We start from the raw sequence: 12,096 nt of genomic DNA on the forward strand, positions 1-12,096 counted from the left end.
GACTCAATAAAAGCCGCCGGTGCCAACGCCTCTTCCGCTTCCTCTGGTACACGTCCACTGACGTCACTAAAGAGCTGCCGAATCGGCGAAGCATCTTCTACCAATCGGCCGATATCCCCTTGAAGGAGGGATCGGATATTGATAAGCTTAGCCCGGATGTCGTCAGGGACGGAGCTCAATGCAACTTGGCGAGAAGAAGTCTCCTCATCATCAGAGAGAGCGACCGCGAAAGAGAAGAGACTGTTGTTGGGAGAGCCCTGTTCCTGAAAGAATAAAGAAAAGGGGGTAAATCGGCAGGGGGGCAGAGTAAATGGTAAATCGGCTGGTGAGGTTAGTTCAAGAACTTACCCTCTTAAAACGGATTTCCTCGTGCTGCACTTGTAGAGCCGTTGTACCTTGTTCAGTGACCTGAGTCATAGGTTCATCCGATGAAGAAGACTCTACTACAATCGGCACTGTGCTCGGACCGGCTCCCTGGGAAGGAATCGGTTGTTGAGGGACGCTTGGTGTGCCGATGGTCTGCGTCGAAGGATCGGTTAAAAATGTTATGCAAATACTCGAAAGAAGACCACAAGACAAGTACTGTACCTCAGTGGATGAAGGCAGGGGCGTGATGGCCTCCGGTCGAGTTGTTGCTGACTGTGGTATTTCTATAGAAGAATCCTGAGAAGTACAAAGAGTTAACAAGAGTAATCACCGAGTTGACAAATCGGAAGAGATAAAAGCTTGAACTCACTTGTAAAGCTTCCAGCAGTAGTGAGGCGGCTGCCGCTCCGGCTTGTGTAATGGCTTGAGTATCAGTACTTTGCGTGGCCAGGAACGGTGCAGTTAAAGCTTCTGCCGATGTGGGTACAGGAGGGTCTACCGATTCTGTACGAGCCCGAACTCGGCGACTGGTCTTTTTGACGACTTTCTTCTGAACTCTCTTCGATCGGCCAGCAATCACATCGACCGATGGAGCGTCATAGCCGATGAGAGGGTAAGTGGTGTACGGGTAGCTCTCTATTAGCCGACCACTGCGGCTGTGCGTGGGAGGGGCTTGATTCCCAGTCTAAAAGAAAAATGAAATCATTAAGTGCTCAAATTATGGTGAAAAGAGTACAGTCAGTGATCAAAAATACCTCGGCGTTGGGGTCAATGTTGGATGGATCCAGAAGGTTGCAGTACGCCGATGCTGAATTGCAGAATAAGAATTGCTTCCATTCGGCCCACCAAAGCTTGAAAGGTTGGGTTGCAAATGGATATAATAGCCATTCATTCAAGTTGATCGTACTGGAATCCGGAATTCGGTCTCGCAGCCGGCAATAGTCCAGGCCAGATTTGAGTGCTTCTCTAAACTTGATTTGGCCAGCAAAATACACTCGTATCGGCAGTTGACCCATGCCGAATTGCCGAGCAGCAGTAGATGGGTTGTAGAACTCATATGTGGGGGCGTTTTTCCCCGAGAAGAAGTTGGCCGGTAAAAGTCCTGGTTTGATCAACTCTTCATAAAGGCCTTCATCGAATCGGCCAGAAGTCGAGTCGAAGCAGGAGGGGAGTTCGAAGACTGGGATGTCTCGTTGGTATGGGAACCAGATAGTGGCGTCCTCATTGAATCCGTTATAAAAGCACCGAAAGTATTCGGCTACTTTTGTGGCAGAATATGCACAACCTGGAAAAGCTGACGCTGCTTCGCCATAAGACATACATCGGCGACGCTCTGTAGGGTCTTCTGCCGATTCAATATTGGGAAATGACATACGGTCCACTGGCTGCCGAGTGATCCTGCTCATATAGAGGTTCAACCATAAATTGACGAACCACCAAGGCCCACCTGGGTTGCCGATTGGTTCCCTTTTGGAAAGTTTTGTGCCGATTTGGTGGAGCATGTGATACGCGGCACCCAGAAGATGTTTCCCGAGAGGAATGCGGATTCCCCTGGACAGTGCTTCGGCTAAAGGTTGAGTGTTGGTTGTTGGGCCGGCGGCTCTTCCACAGAAGAAGTGTTTTTCAAGCCACATTAACAGGAAAGCGGTGTGCTCCCTGTTATCAACAGTACCCGTTTTCTGGTTTTCACTAAGGAAGCCCTTCCAGCCGCCGATTCCTCTTGTGTCCAGCCGATGTGACGGAACGTTCAGAAGTTGATAAGGCGCGTCAGGGGAGGATACATCTAAGCCAGTCAAGAGGACCACATCGGCCAGGGTGGGGGTCATAGGACCATGGCCAAATAAAAATGCATTAAGGGCATCAGACCAAAAATAGGAAGCTGCCATCACCAGCGGCTCGTTTTTCTCCATTTGTGACATAGAAAGGTTGATGCATTGGCCGATTTTGAGCTCATCCCATGAAACGCTCTTTGATGCGGCTACCCGTTGGTACCATTCCCTCCAACCAGGGGTTTCGTTCGGCCAAGATCTAAAAGTACTTGCCCATTGATTCAAGTTCATATCGGACCGTTTGAAAGGAATCCGGTCAGTTTCCGAATCTATAAGAATCGCCGGATCTGGGTTTCCCATAGGACCAAGACAAACAAGGCCGGGACTATCCGTAAGTTGAATGGTAATTCTATCTCTAACCGCCTAAAAAAGGGAAAAGAGGGTATATGAATATAAGGAGTAAATCTAAAACATTGCCGATAAGGGGCGGATTCGGTATTTACCTCCGGGATAAAGTTCTGAGTAATCGGCGTAGCCGCCGACGTTGGCGCAGATGATGGGGCTGTGAGGGGAACCGCCATTGGGATTTCTGATGAAGCCCTTGCATCTGTTGAAGAAGTGACGACCGTCGCTACCTCCGCCGGAGGAGTCGTCCTTGCGGCGTCGCGTGCTGGGGAGTTACTGGAAGGGGTCGCCATTGAAGGGAAAGGGGAAGAACTGGAAGACTTCGGTGGCGAGATTGAAGAAAGAAGAAGGTGCGTGCGAGAAAAGATGTGAGCTTGAAGATGAGTTGCGGTGAAGTGATATTTATAGGGTGCCTGAAAGAAGGGTAAAAAAGGGATTTTCACCGCGCCGGCGCGTCAAGTTTTCGGGGTAGTGGCCGTCGTGGGCGCCCGTTTCAAAAAATTGCAATGATCAGCCGGGAGACCGCGAAACGGAAGGATATTTTCACTGCGGCCGTTTTGGAGGAGAAGTTATGAAGAATTTCGAAATAAAAGATTATATTTTACTCCGAAACTGGGGGGCATGTGTTGACGTCAGATTTCGTCATCAGTAGAATCGGCGTCAAAGAGGGAAGAAATCGAAAGAATACAGTTGGGAATCGGTCAAAAGGTGCTACAGTGTGGAATCGGTCAAGTGGCTTTTGCTTCGCTTCAGGTTCCCAATCGGCAGCCCTTTGCTGATAAGAAATCGCCCGACCAGGAAGGAGGACTAAAGTAGGCCTGTATGGGCCTGGTTAGGTGGAAAGATAAGGTGGAGTTCAGCCCACGAAGCGTGGGGTAGTTAGTTTAACACGGATTGTGCTTGTAGATATTTGTTTTCTGTTTGAATTAGAGATAGAGTCCTACTCGGTTAAGAAAGATTATTTGTACGGGGCTATAAATAGCTACCTTTGTAAATCTGTAAGACAACAATCAATCAATACAACAAGTTACTTTATTCTTCATACTACTTTCAAGCAGGCGACTTCGCCATCGTTTTTTCTTCTCACGAGTTCGTGCGGGTTGGCAGGGCTGCATCATCTTGATCTCCGGCCGATTCTGTAAGTTCCGCTTATCGAGTAACGTCTAAGCTTTAACTTCCGGCGTATCGCTGTCGTTTCGTTTAGATTTATTCACCAGTTATCGATATCAACTAGATTCATAGGTTTTTTACCTGTTTTTCTAGCTTTTATCACCAGTTATCCCGCTAGGAATCGGTAGTATCGGCTTTTATTACCTTCTGTTGTTAGATCCGTTCGTTGCCGATTAGATCTTTTCCTAGTGTTATTTTCATAAGCTTTGTACCGATTGTTTTAGTATTTTTCTGTCTACAAGGCTATAAGGATCGCGCTCTCTCGTAGCCGGTTACTTTACTACAGTAAATCGGCTGATCTGCCGATTTGTCCTCTCGATCGGAAACTTAGCCGATCGTAGTTACCGAATTTGACACGTGTTCTTCCTTGCCAATCAACAGGTCAGATTGGCTGGCACGCCGCGCGAACCGCACCAGGGCATTCACCCGAACAGGAGCTAAGCAGATTCTCCCGGGTCGTGTGTCGGCCGCTGGACCGATTTCTAGCGCCAACAGACCCCAAATTGAGCGTCTCTGCATCAGGGAGTTTCATGAGAGAATCATGTGGCCACTGAATTTGCCATGCTGCAGCAGTAGCTCCTCAAAACTACCCGTGCCTTCCTTTGGCCTTGCCTTCGTCCTCCTGCTCTCCACGGCCTCCTTCGTCAGCTCCTGCACGGAGCAAGAGAGTAGCTCCCTCATTGACTTCCGAGATGGGTTCTCGTTGGAGGGCAATGGCGGCCTCAACAACTCATGGATCAACGGCACAGACTGCTGCCAGTGGGATGGAATCACCTGCACCAACAGCGTGGTCACGGAGATCATGCTTGCTTCTAAAGGCCTCCAAGGGAAGATCTCACCGTCTCTTGGCAATCTCACCGGACTGCTGCACCTCAACCTCTCCCACAATTCACTCTACGGCAGTCTACCAGCAAATTTGTTGTTCTCCAGCAGTATAATCATCCTGGATGTCAGCTTCAACCATCTATCTGGTCCTCTGCTAGAGCAAAGATCCTCAAATCCTGGCCTTCCTCTCCAGGTACTGAATATCTCGAGCAACTTCTTTACAGGGCAGTTGCCATCCACAACACTGGAAGTGATGAAGATTCTGGTTGCTCTTAATGCAAGCAACAATAGTCTTATGGGACCGATGCCACCTTCTATTTGCAACAACGCCCCATCATTTGCCATGCTTGATATTTGTTTAAATGAATTCAGTGGTACTACTTCCTCAGAGTTTGGCAATTGCTCCATGTTAAAAGTAATCAAGACTGGTCACAACAACCTTACAGGGGTTCTACCTCATGAACTTTCATTGGAGCAGCTCTCTTTTCCAAACAATGACTTACAAGGGATTCTTGATGCATCCAACCTAGTCAAGCTCGCCAATCTGATCATCCTTGATCTTGGATCAAATGGGCTCCGTGGCAATATACCAGATTCTATTGGGCAGCTGAGAAGATTGGAAGAGCTCCACTTAGACAACAACCTGATGTCTGGAGAGCTACCATTGGCCCTAGGTAACTGCACAAGGCTCAAGTACATCACCCTCAGAAATAACAGTTTTAGGGGAGATCTTAGCACAGTTAACTTTGCCCAGTTGGATCTGAGAATTGCAGATTTTTCAATCAACAAATTCACTGGTACAATTCCAGAAAGCATCTATGCATGTAGCAACCTAATTGCACTGAGGTTGGCCTACAATAATTTTATTGGGCAATTCTCACCAAGAATAGGCAATCTCAGGTCCCTCTCCTTCCTTTCTATTACGAATAACTCATTTACAAATATCACAGATGCACTTCAGAAGCTCAAGAGCTGCAAGAATCTCACCTCCCTGCTCATTGGAACCAACTTCAAAGGTGAAACCATACCGCAAGATGAAGCAATTGATGGTTTTGAGAATCTTCAGGTTCTGACCATAGATGCATGCCCATTAGTAGGGAAAATCCCTGTTTGGCTATCAAAGCTCACAAAGTTGGAGATACTAGACCTATCAATTAATCAACTTACTGGACCAATACCATCCTGGATTAATGGACTGAAATTTCTCTTCTTCCTGGACATATCAAGCAACAAGCTAACAGGGGATATCCCAACCACATTGATGGAGATGCCAATGCTACAATCAGAGAAGAATGCTGCCAAGTTGGACCCAAAGCTCCTTGAGTTACCTGTATATTGGACACAATCAGGTCAATACCGTGTGCTCAATGCTTTCCGGTTGGACCCCAAGTTCCTAGAGTTACCTGTATATTGGACACCAACACGTCAATACCGCATCCTCAATGCTTTCCCCATTTTATTGAATCTAGGCAACAATGGCTTCACAGGTTCCATTCCCCCAGAGATTGGTCAGTTGAAAATTCTCAATGTCCTAAACTTCAGGTCCAACAACTTATCTGGAAAAATACCATGGCAAATCAGCAACCTCACAAGCCTGCAAGCGCTAGACCTGTCAAACAACCAGCTCACAGGTGAACTCCCATCCACATTGAGTGACCTACACTTCCTTTCTATATTCAATGTGTCTAATAATGAACTGGAAGGGCCAATTCCAACTGGAGCACAATTCGATACATTTACCAATTCTAGCTACGGTGGGAATCCTAATCTGTGTGGCGCTGTACTCAGCGTCCACTGCATCTCCGCATCAAGACACCAATCCTCCATCTCACGAGAACACAAGTTGCATCGTGCAATTATCTTTGGATTTGTTTTTGGAGGACTTGCTGCTCTTGCATTGCTGGCATGCTTCCTGATTGCAAAATTGGTATATGATGATCACACTGAGAACTTAGTTCTCCTTCAGAGGCGGTAGCTTTACTGACTGTATGATGCTTTGAGCATTGTGATCTTATTAACCCTTGTAGTTTCATTCAATTGAATCCTATAGTCCCATGTACAATTATTAGACCTTTTTCTAGAAACTAGTACTTTTTAATCATTGTCTGTACATTGTCCTTATTGCCGCCAATTTTGATAGTTGATATACTGACCAGAAATATCTTGTATTATATATTTATAAAGTAAACTGAGGTTCTCAAATCAACTCAGCGTGCACAAAGGGACACCTAAAACAATTCTCTAGACTAGATGCCGCAGTGCCAAGCTGCTACTGCAGTAAAGCTAGCATTATTAGCACATAACCTAGCTAGTAAATGTACATGTATCTATAAAGATTTGGTGGTTCTTAAGCACTATTATTTGTTAAAGAGTACTCTTTGTTAAATCTTCAGTGTGCGAATCCACCACATTACCACAATCTCCAAAAAAAAATCATACAGCAACAAGGGGATTCAAAATGCACTCTAGAATTTAAAAAAAAAAAGACGCAGTTTTACCTCGCAGGCTCGAAGCTTTTGACGTTGCGCACGCGCCGGCGTCGGCAGCAGGACTGCAGGAGCAGCGAACGCCCAGTCGCCGCCATCGACTGTACCCCGTGGCATTGAGGGGAACCGCCGCTTCATTCCATTCCGCGATCCTTCGGCACTGCGCGTCGCCGAGTGGAGCCGGTACACGTGCCGTGCGTCTCCATCCCGGAGCGCAGGCGAGTTGCGGCTCCGCCGGCGGCCGCTGGTGGAGCGGGAGCGGCAGGCCGGCGGCGAATCTGGTTTGGACGGGACGGGCGATTGAGTAGTTGTCATAGTGTGGGACCAACGAATCTGGCCGCCCGATTTGGATCCGATGCTCTGGCGATTGCCGTATGCGAGCCGCTGGATGCATTCAGAAACTGGAACGGTGATTCAGACTTCAGTATGCACCGGTACTTTGCAAAATTTGCAGGAACTTTATAAACAAAAAAAAAATCGATTCTCACAATAAAAGAAAAACTCCCTTCATCAATGTCCAAAAAAATGTGAATTTCCCTATCAATAAGTATGAGAACCATGCAATCTTGCTTCCTCGTACAGTCGTACTACAATTGTTGTCGGCTCGATCGGTTTGCCTACTCTTCCTCTAAACCACTTGCCAGTTACCACCTCTCCTTTGACCAACCCTTCTTTATAATAGCCGATTAGTACACATCAATGCCTATGCATCATCCTAGAAAACATCCAAAGAGGCATTTCATTATTTCTTGAGAAGAAAAGGGCACGCCTGAGTTCTTTACAATATCCACTTGTTAGCAACTCACTTGACCACCACCATGAACATGCACAGGGAAGCACTGATAATTTTTCCAACACAATCATAGAGGGACAGAGTTCGGGATAGGCAGCAAGCAGGGGGATAGAAGATAGAAGGGAGATGCTAGAAGGTTCTAGAAGATACTAGAAGCTTAGTTCTGGGTACAAGAGAGAGAGTGGTAGAGGAGGAAGAACAGAAGAATGAGAAGATAAGCCCGTCGGCGTTTCTGAATAATCATCGATGCCTTCTTCTGTGCTATCATTTCCTTCTTGTAGATGTTGTCTAGGCAAGTCCAAACTCGCCACGGCCCATAGCCCATGCGTTGGCCCACTCTGATGTATAGGTTCCCTAACACCACTCTTATTGCAAACCCATAATCCTTGTCCCAAATAGACAAGAACCCCATTGTATACTTCACTTTTCATTTGTGTGTCTACCTCACATCGGAGGTATTTTTCTCTACTCCTAGCACAAAAAAGACCAGCCGAGATCAAATCTCTCTTCATTATCCGATCCCCTTCCCACCTAATCGTGGACCGTTGGCCTTGCCATCGAGCTCAAAGTAAATGTCAGCTCGCACCAGTGCGCCATCCCCTCCCTTCCTCCTGCCTCATAGGTCAATTAGCCATCCAGCATACCTGTATACTCCCTCTAGGCTCGTAACTTTTGCTATGCATCTAGATATATAGCATGTCTAGATACGTAGTAAATGCTATGCACCTAGAAAAGTTAAAACAATAGTAATTTGGAACGAAGGGAGTAAGTGACACACCTACCCCTGCCATCCCAGAAATTATTATTATCCTCTGTTTAAACTCACTAGACATAAAGTACACCCTCTCTCCCGTAACTATACGTCATAACCCCTAAAGCTCATTGAATCTAGAGGAGGAGGTGATGATGGGAAGAAAAAAAAGTGTGAGGAAAAAGATAAAAGACTTGAGTGTGATATAGCATTTTCTTATTAAAAATATGTTCATTGAGCTCATGTGGAGTGCCACTTTGTTCCAATATAGACACAAATTATATTTGGCCTATCTTTAGGTTGTGCCATGACCTATTATCTTAGTAATTGGACAACAAAAAGGACCCTCCACATTATCCCTCAAGGTCTAGAATTTAATCACCACATTAATCAATGAAATAAATTAAAGTATCTACATAGATGTCAATGTTGATAAATTACCCATCCTTTGCTATTACACAAAAGTTTACCCCAAGCAAACTGAGTTGGTTCTTTATGGTTGAACTTACCCCACACATATTCTAATTCTTGACTTAACACGAGTCCTCGTTTTTTCTCGATTTATTAAGAACAAACAGCGTTACTTTTTTCCATGGTAGCCATGTGCAGTGTTCACATTCCATGGCAAACAGGCCGTCACAGGAGTGGAACTTCGTATTATGTGTCTCACAAAATAAACAAAATCATCACCAAATAGAATGAAAATTACTACTGCTCGTTGCAAACACACAATGTAGCGCTCGATTTGATAACAAAGAAATATCAAGTACGTCACGTTTTTACCTTGTAACATTTTTTTGAACGGCCAACAAGAATTTTGCCGAAGTTTTACTAGAAGAAGAAAAATTTTAAAATTTAAAGGAAATAACAACTGAACAAACAAAACAACAAACTAGAAAAAGAGACCACCACTGCACGATTACAACTAACAACAACCCTGCGCCAGAGCTAAAGGTATAGGTCCTAGTTGCTACATTGTATTGATAACTGACACTGCTAGGCACCTTCCTTAATAAGAAACGTCACATCTTAAAAAGACTTGCTACTTGATTAAAAGCTCTCATGTTTCATTCTTTCCAGACATTCCAAGAAAAATAGATAACAAGCCCATCGGTCGGTTCTGCATCTCTACTAGCCTCCTGCCTCGCTTCCACCAGTTGTGAATTGAGGATATTTCATTCGCTGCCGCAAGTGATGTAGATCAAACAATGTACCTAAACGGTTCCACACCACCGTGGGCGGACCCACAAGGTATGCCGGGCCCAGCTATACGCCCGAGTGCCTGGTATCCGATTCGGCCAGCGACGAGTCGACGACTCCTCCGCCCGCCACGACTCCTCCGCCGCCGCACCAGGGCCAGCGCGTGGGACTGCAGAAGAAGGCCTTCTTCGAGGAGCACTACGCCAGGAAGAAGAAGCGAAAGAGCGAGGACCACGGCGCCGCCGCCTCCGCCGATGACGGCGATCTCGAGGCGGCCGAGGAGGAGGATGGTGGTTCCGCCGCCTCGTGGCTGTCTTCTTCGTCGGCGGAGTCCTCCTGCATGACGGACCAGGCACCGGCGCCGGGGGATGAGGAGACGTGCGGCGGTGAGGAAACCGGCGTGGTGAACTGCTGTGGTCCCCGTGCCAGTGATGAGCCGGTGGGAGTGGCCGAGGAGCTCGCGGCCGTCACAGATGCGGTTAGTCCTTCTTGCAGGATGGATGCATCCGTGGATGCGTTGTGCCACGGGGAGGGCGGCAATGAGCAAGTTGCTGGAGCTGTTTTGGAATTGCTGGAGAAGAAAGATCTGTGCTCGAGTAATTTGGTGTCTGTTGATGGCGTAGACAAGCAACCGCTGAAGGTGATACATTGTCTTATCAAATTCTTCTTGTGTCAATGAGCAGTAACATTAAATTACTGACTAACATGGCCTATGTGTTGTTCGCAGGAGAGCTCTATTATTAATCAGGATATCACGGATTCAGCCAAGAAAAGGAGGCTCCAGATGTCATCCCTGCTTCAGAAGCCAACCAAATTCAGATCTCCCCCTTCAGGAAAGAAAGGGCAGTCTTCATCAGTGAAAAGACGGTCGCCTCTGCATTCTGCCAAGGAGAACACCTCCCCTCCTGGTACGGACAATAACATGCAAGTAGCCACTTCAGTCCCCCAAAAAGGTCCACATTAGCGGCATTGCAAATGCTAAGAGTTTCACGAGATGTGAAACGGGAAATGCTGCCTCAGGCTCAAGCAATCTTGGTATTACAATTGCTGAAAGGATTAGCCAGTTGGAGTCTGCAAGTAGGCCTGTGGCAACCACTCAGCTTGAGGAATTCGGGCCACCAAGAAAAGTATATAAAGATTTCTAAGCATGGATTGAGTTCATCTTTTCATTTCTTAAGAATGATTCTCAGTCTGACATTTGTAATTGTTTGCTGTTGTGAATATTTCAGGCATTTTCCCCAATTTTGCCAGAAATAGCTCTAGGGACATCTCAAGTGGATTGACAAAGGTACCATTTGAAAGCCAAAAGCTATATGAATATCATCGACTGCTGTAGGACTTGATCAGAAGGAAATGAATTTATATTGTGATTTGTTATTGTTTCTAGCTAAATCTTTGAATTTAAGACTTATCATGTTATTTAGTGCATGTGGTATTCCGAATTAGAATATGATTTTACCAAATTGTAAATGGTTTTATCGAATTGCATAAGATTTTTTTCAGCATACCCTGTGGTAAAATTCTAGCTCCGCCACTGCATACCGCGGCGGTGTATGTGCAGTCATTGCATAAATGTGTCGGCGGCGTCTCTGGTTCCACGTTGTATAGCTTGTAAATCGGATTGTTTGGCCAACCCCTTCTTGCCAAATTATCTGCTATTAGAATTTTTCTATGTAGTAGGATCCAGGCAAAGATCCTGCATTTAGGTTCTGCTTTTGCCTTCCATATCAGAGTGATGTTGATTTTCTTTGTCCGGCCTTGGAACTGGATGAGGTATGCACTTTTAGTTAAGTATTCTTCATTTTCTGTCCAACTCCACTTGATCTCATCCTCAGTGTCCGGATTACGATGTTGCATATAGATTTCCTCCCAAAGATTTACGTATTCTCTAATTTCGTCACCGGTCATAAGAGGGTAAATTTGGTCCATCCAGTAGTTGTCCCGGAGTGCTTTGTGCATTGTGAAGTTTTTTCGCCTAGACTTTTGGGAAAGTAGTGGTGCTAGGTTTTTCGATGCTGTCCCATTGATCCAGTACCCACCGTAATTACTATTGAAGCGTTGAAGAGATCCTTATCACTTTTATTACAGGGGATACCAAGCCTGGAGCTATCCTCATTTTTCCACTGAAACCAGCACCAGCGTAGTCGAAGGGCTCTTGCTAGCCTCTCAATGTCAAGAATTCCTAATCCTCCCAACTTCTTTGGCATGCACGTTGTTGTCTATCTGCTGTACCAACTATTTCTGTACCGGAAAGACCGTGAGACCGTGAGATGAGATGGTACCTTGTAACATTTTCAGTTACCAACTTTCATCCCCTAGATTACAGAAACT

At 46.0% G+C, this 12,096-nt stretch overlaps 1 protein-coding gene and 1 non-coding gene across 2 annotated transcripts; both read left to right on the plus strand.

Annotated features, from left to right (window-relative positions):
- Window positions 1-4,208: 4,208 nt before the first annotated feature.
- Window positions 4,209-6,785, plus strand: LOC105914164 (receptor-like protein 2). The gene is made up of 2 exons (XM_012845151.3): window positions 4,209-5,865; window positions 5,926-6,785. The coding sequence occupies exons 1-2, from the start codon at window positions 4,252-4,254 to the stop codon at window positions 6,508-6,510; spliced, it is 2,199 nt and encodes a 732-aa protein (XP_012700605.1). The 5' UTR covers window positions 4,209-4,251; the 3' UTR covers window positions 6,511-6,785.
- Window positions 6,786-9,166: 2,381 nt separating this feature from the next.
- LOC101764071 lies at window positions 9,167-11,281 on the plus strand. Its single transcript, XR_002677476.1, has 4 exons — window positions 9,167-9,219; window positions 9,766-10,405; window positions 10,493-10,892; window positions 10,995-11,281. It is a non-coding gene; the product is annotated as an uncharacterized LOC101764071 (transcript).
- Window positions 11,282-12,096: the final 815 nt, after the last annotated feature.

This window comes from Setaria italica, chromosome IV, assembly GCF_000263155.2.
Source record: "Setaria italica strain Yugu1 chromosome IV, Setaria_italica_v2.0, whole genome shotgun sequence".
Classification (NCBI taxonomy): Eukaryota; Viridiplantae; Streptophyta; class Magnoliopsida; order Poales; family Poaceae; genus Setaria; species Setaria italica.

Excerpts from the sequence above, each read along its gene's own strand:
- LOC105914164 (XM_012845151.3), top strand. The coding sequence starts at position 4,252 with ATGTGGCCACTGAATTTGCCATGCTGCAGCAGTAGCTCCTCAAAACTA. Across the intron at positions 5,866-5,925 it reads CAAAGCTCCTTGAGTTACCT|TTCCTAGAGTTACCTGTATA; the intron begins GTATATTGGACA and ends TTGGACCCCAAG.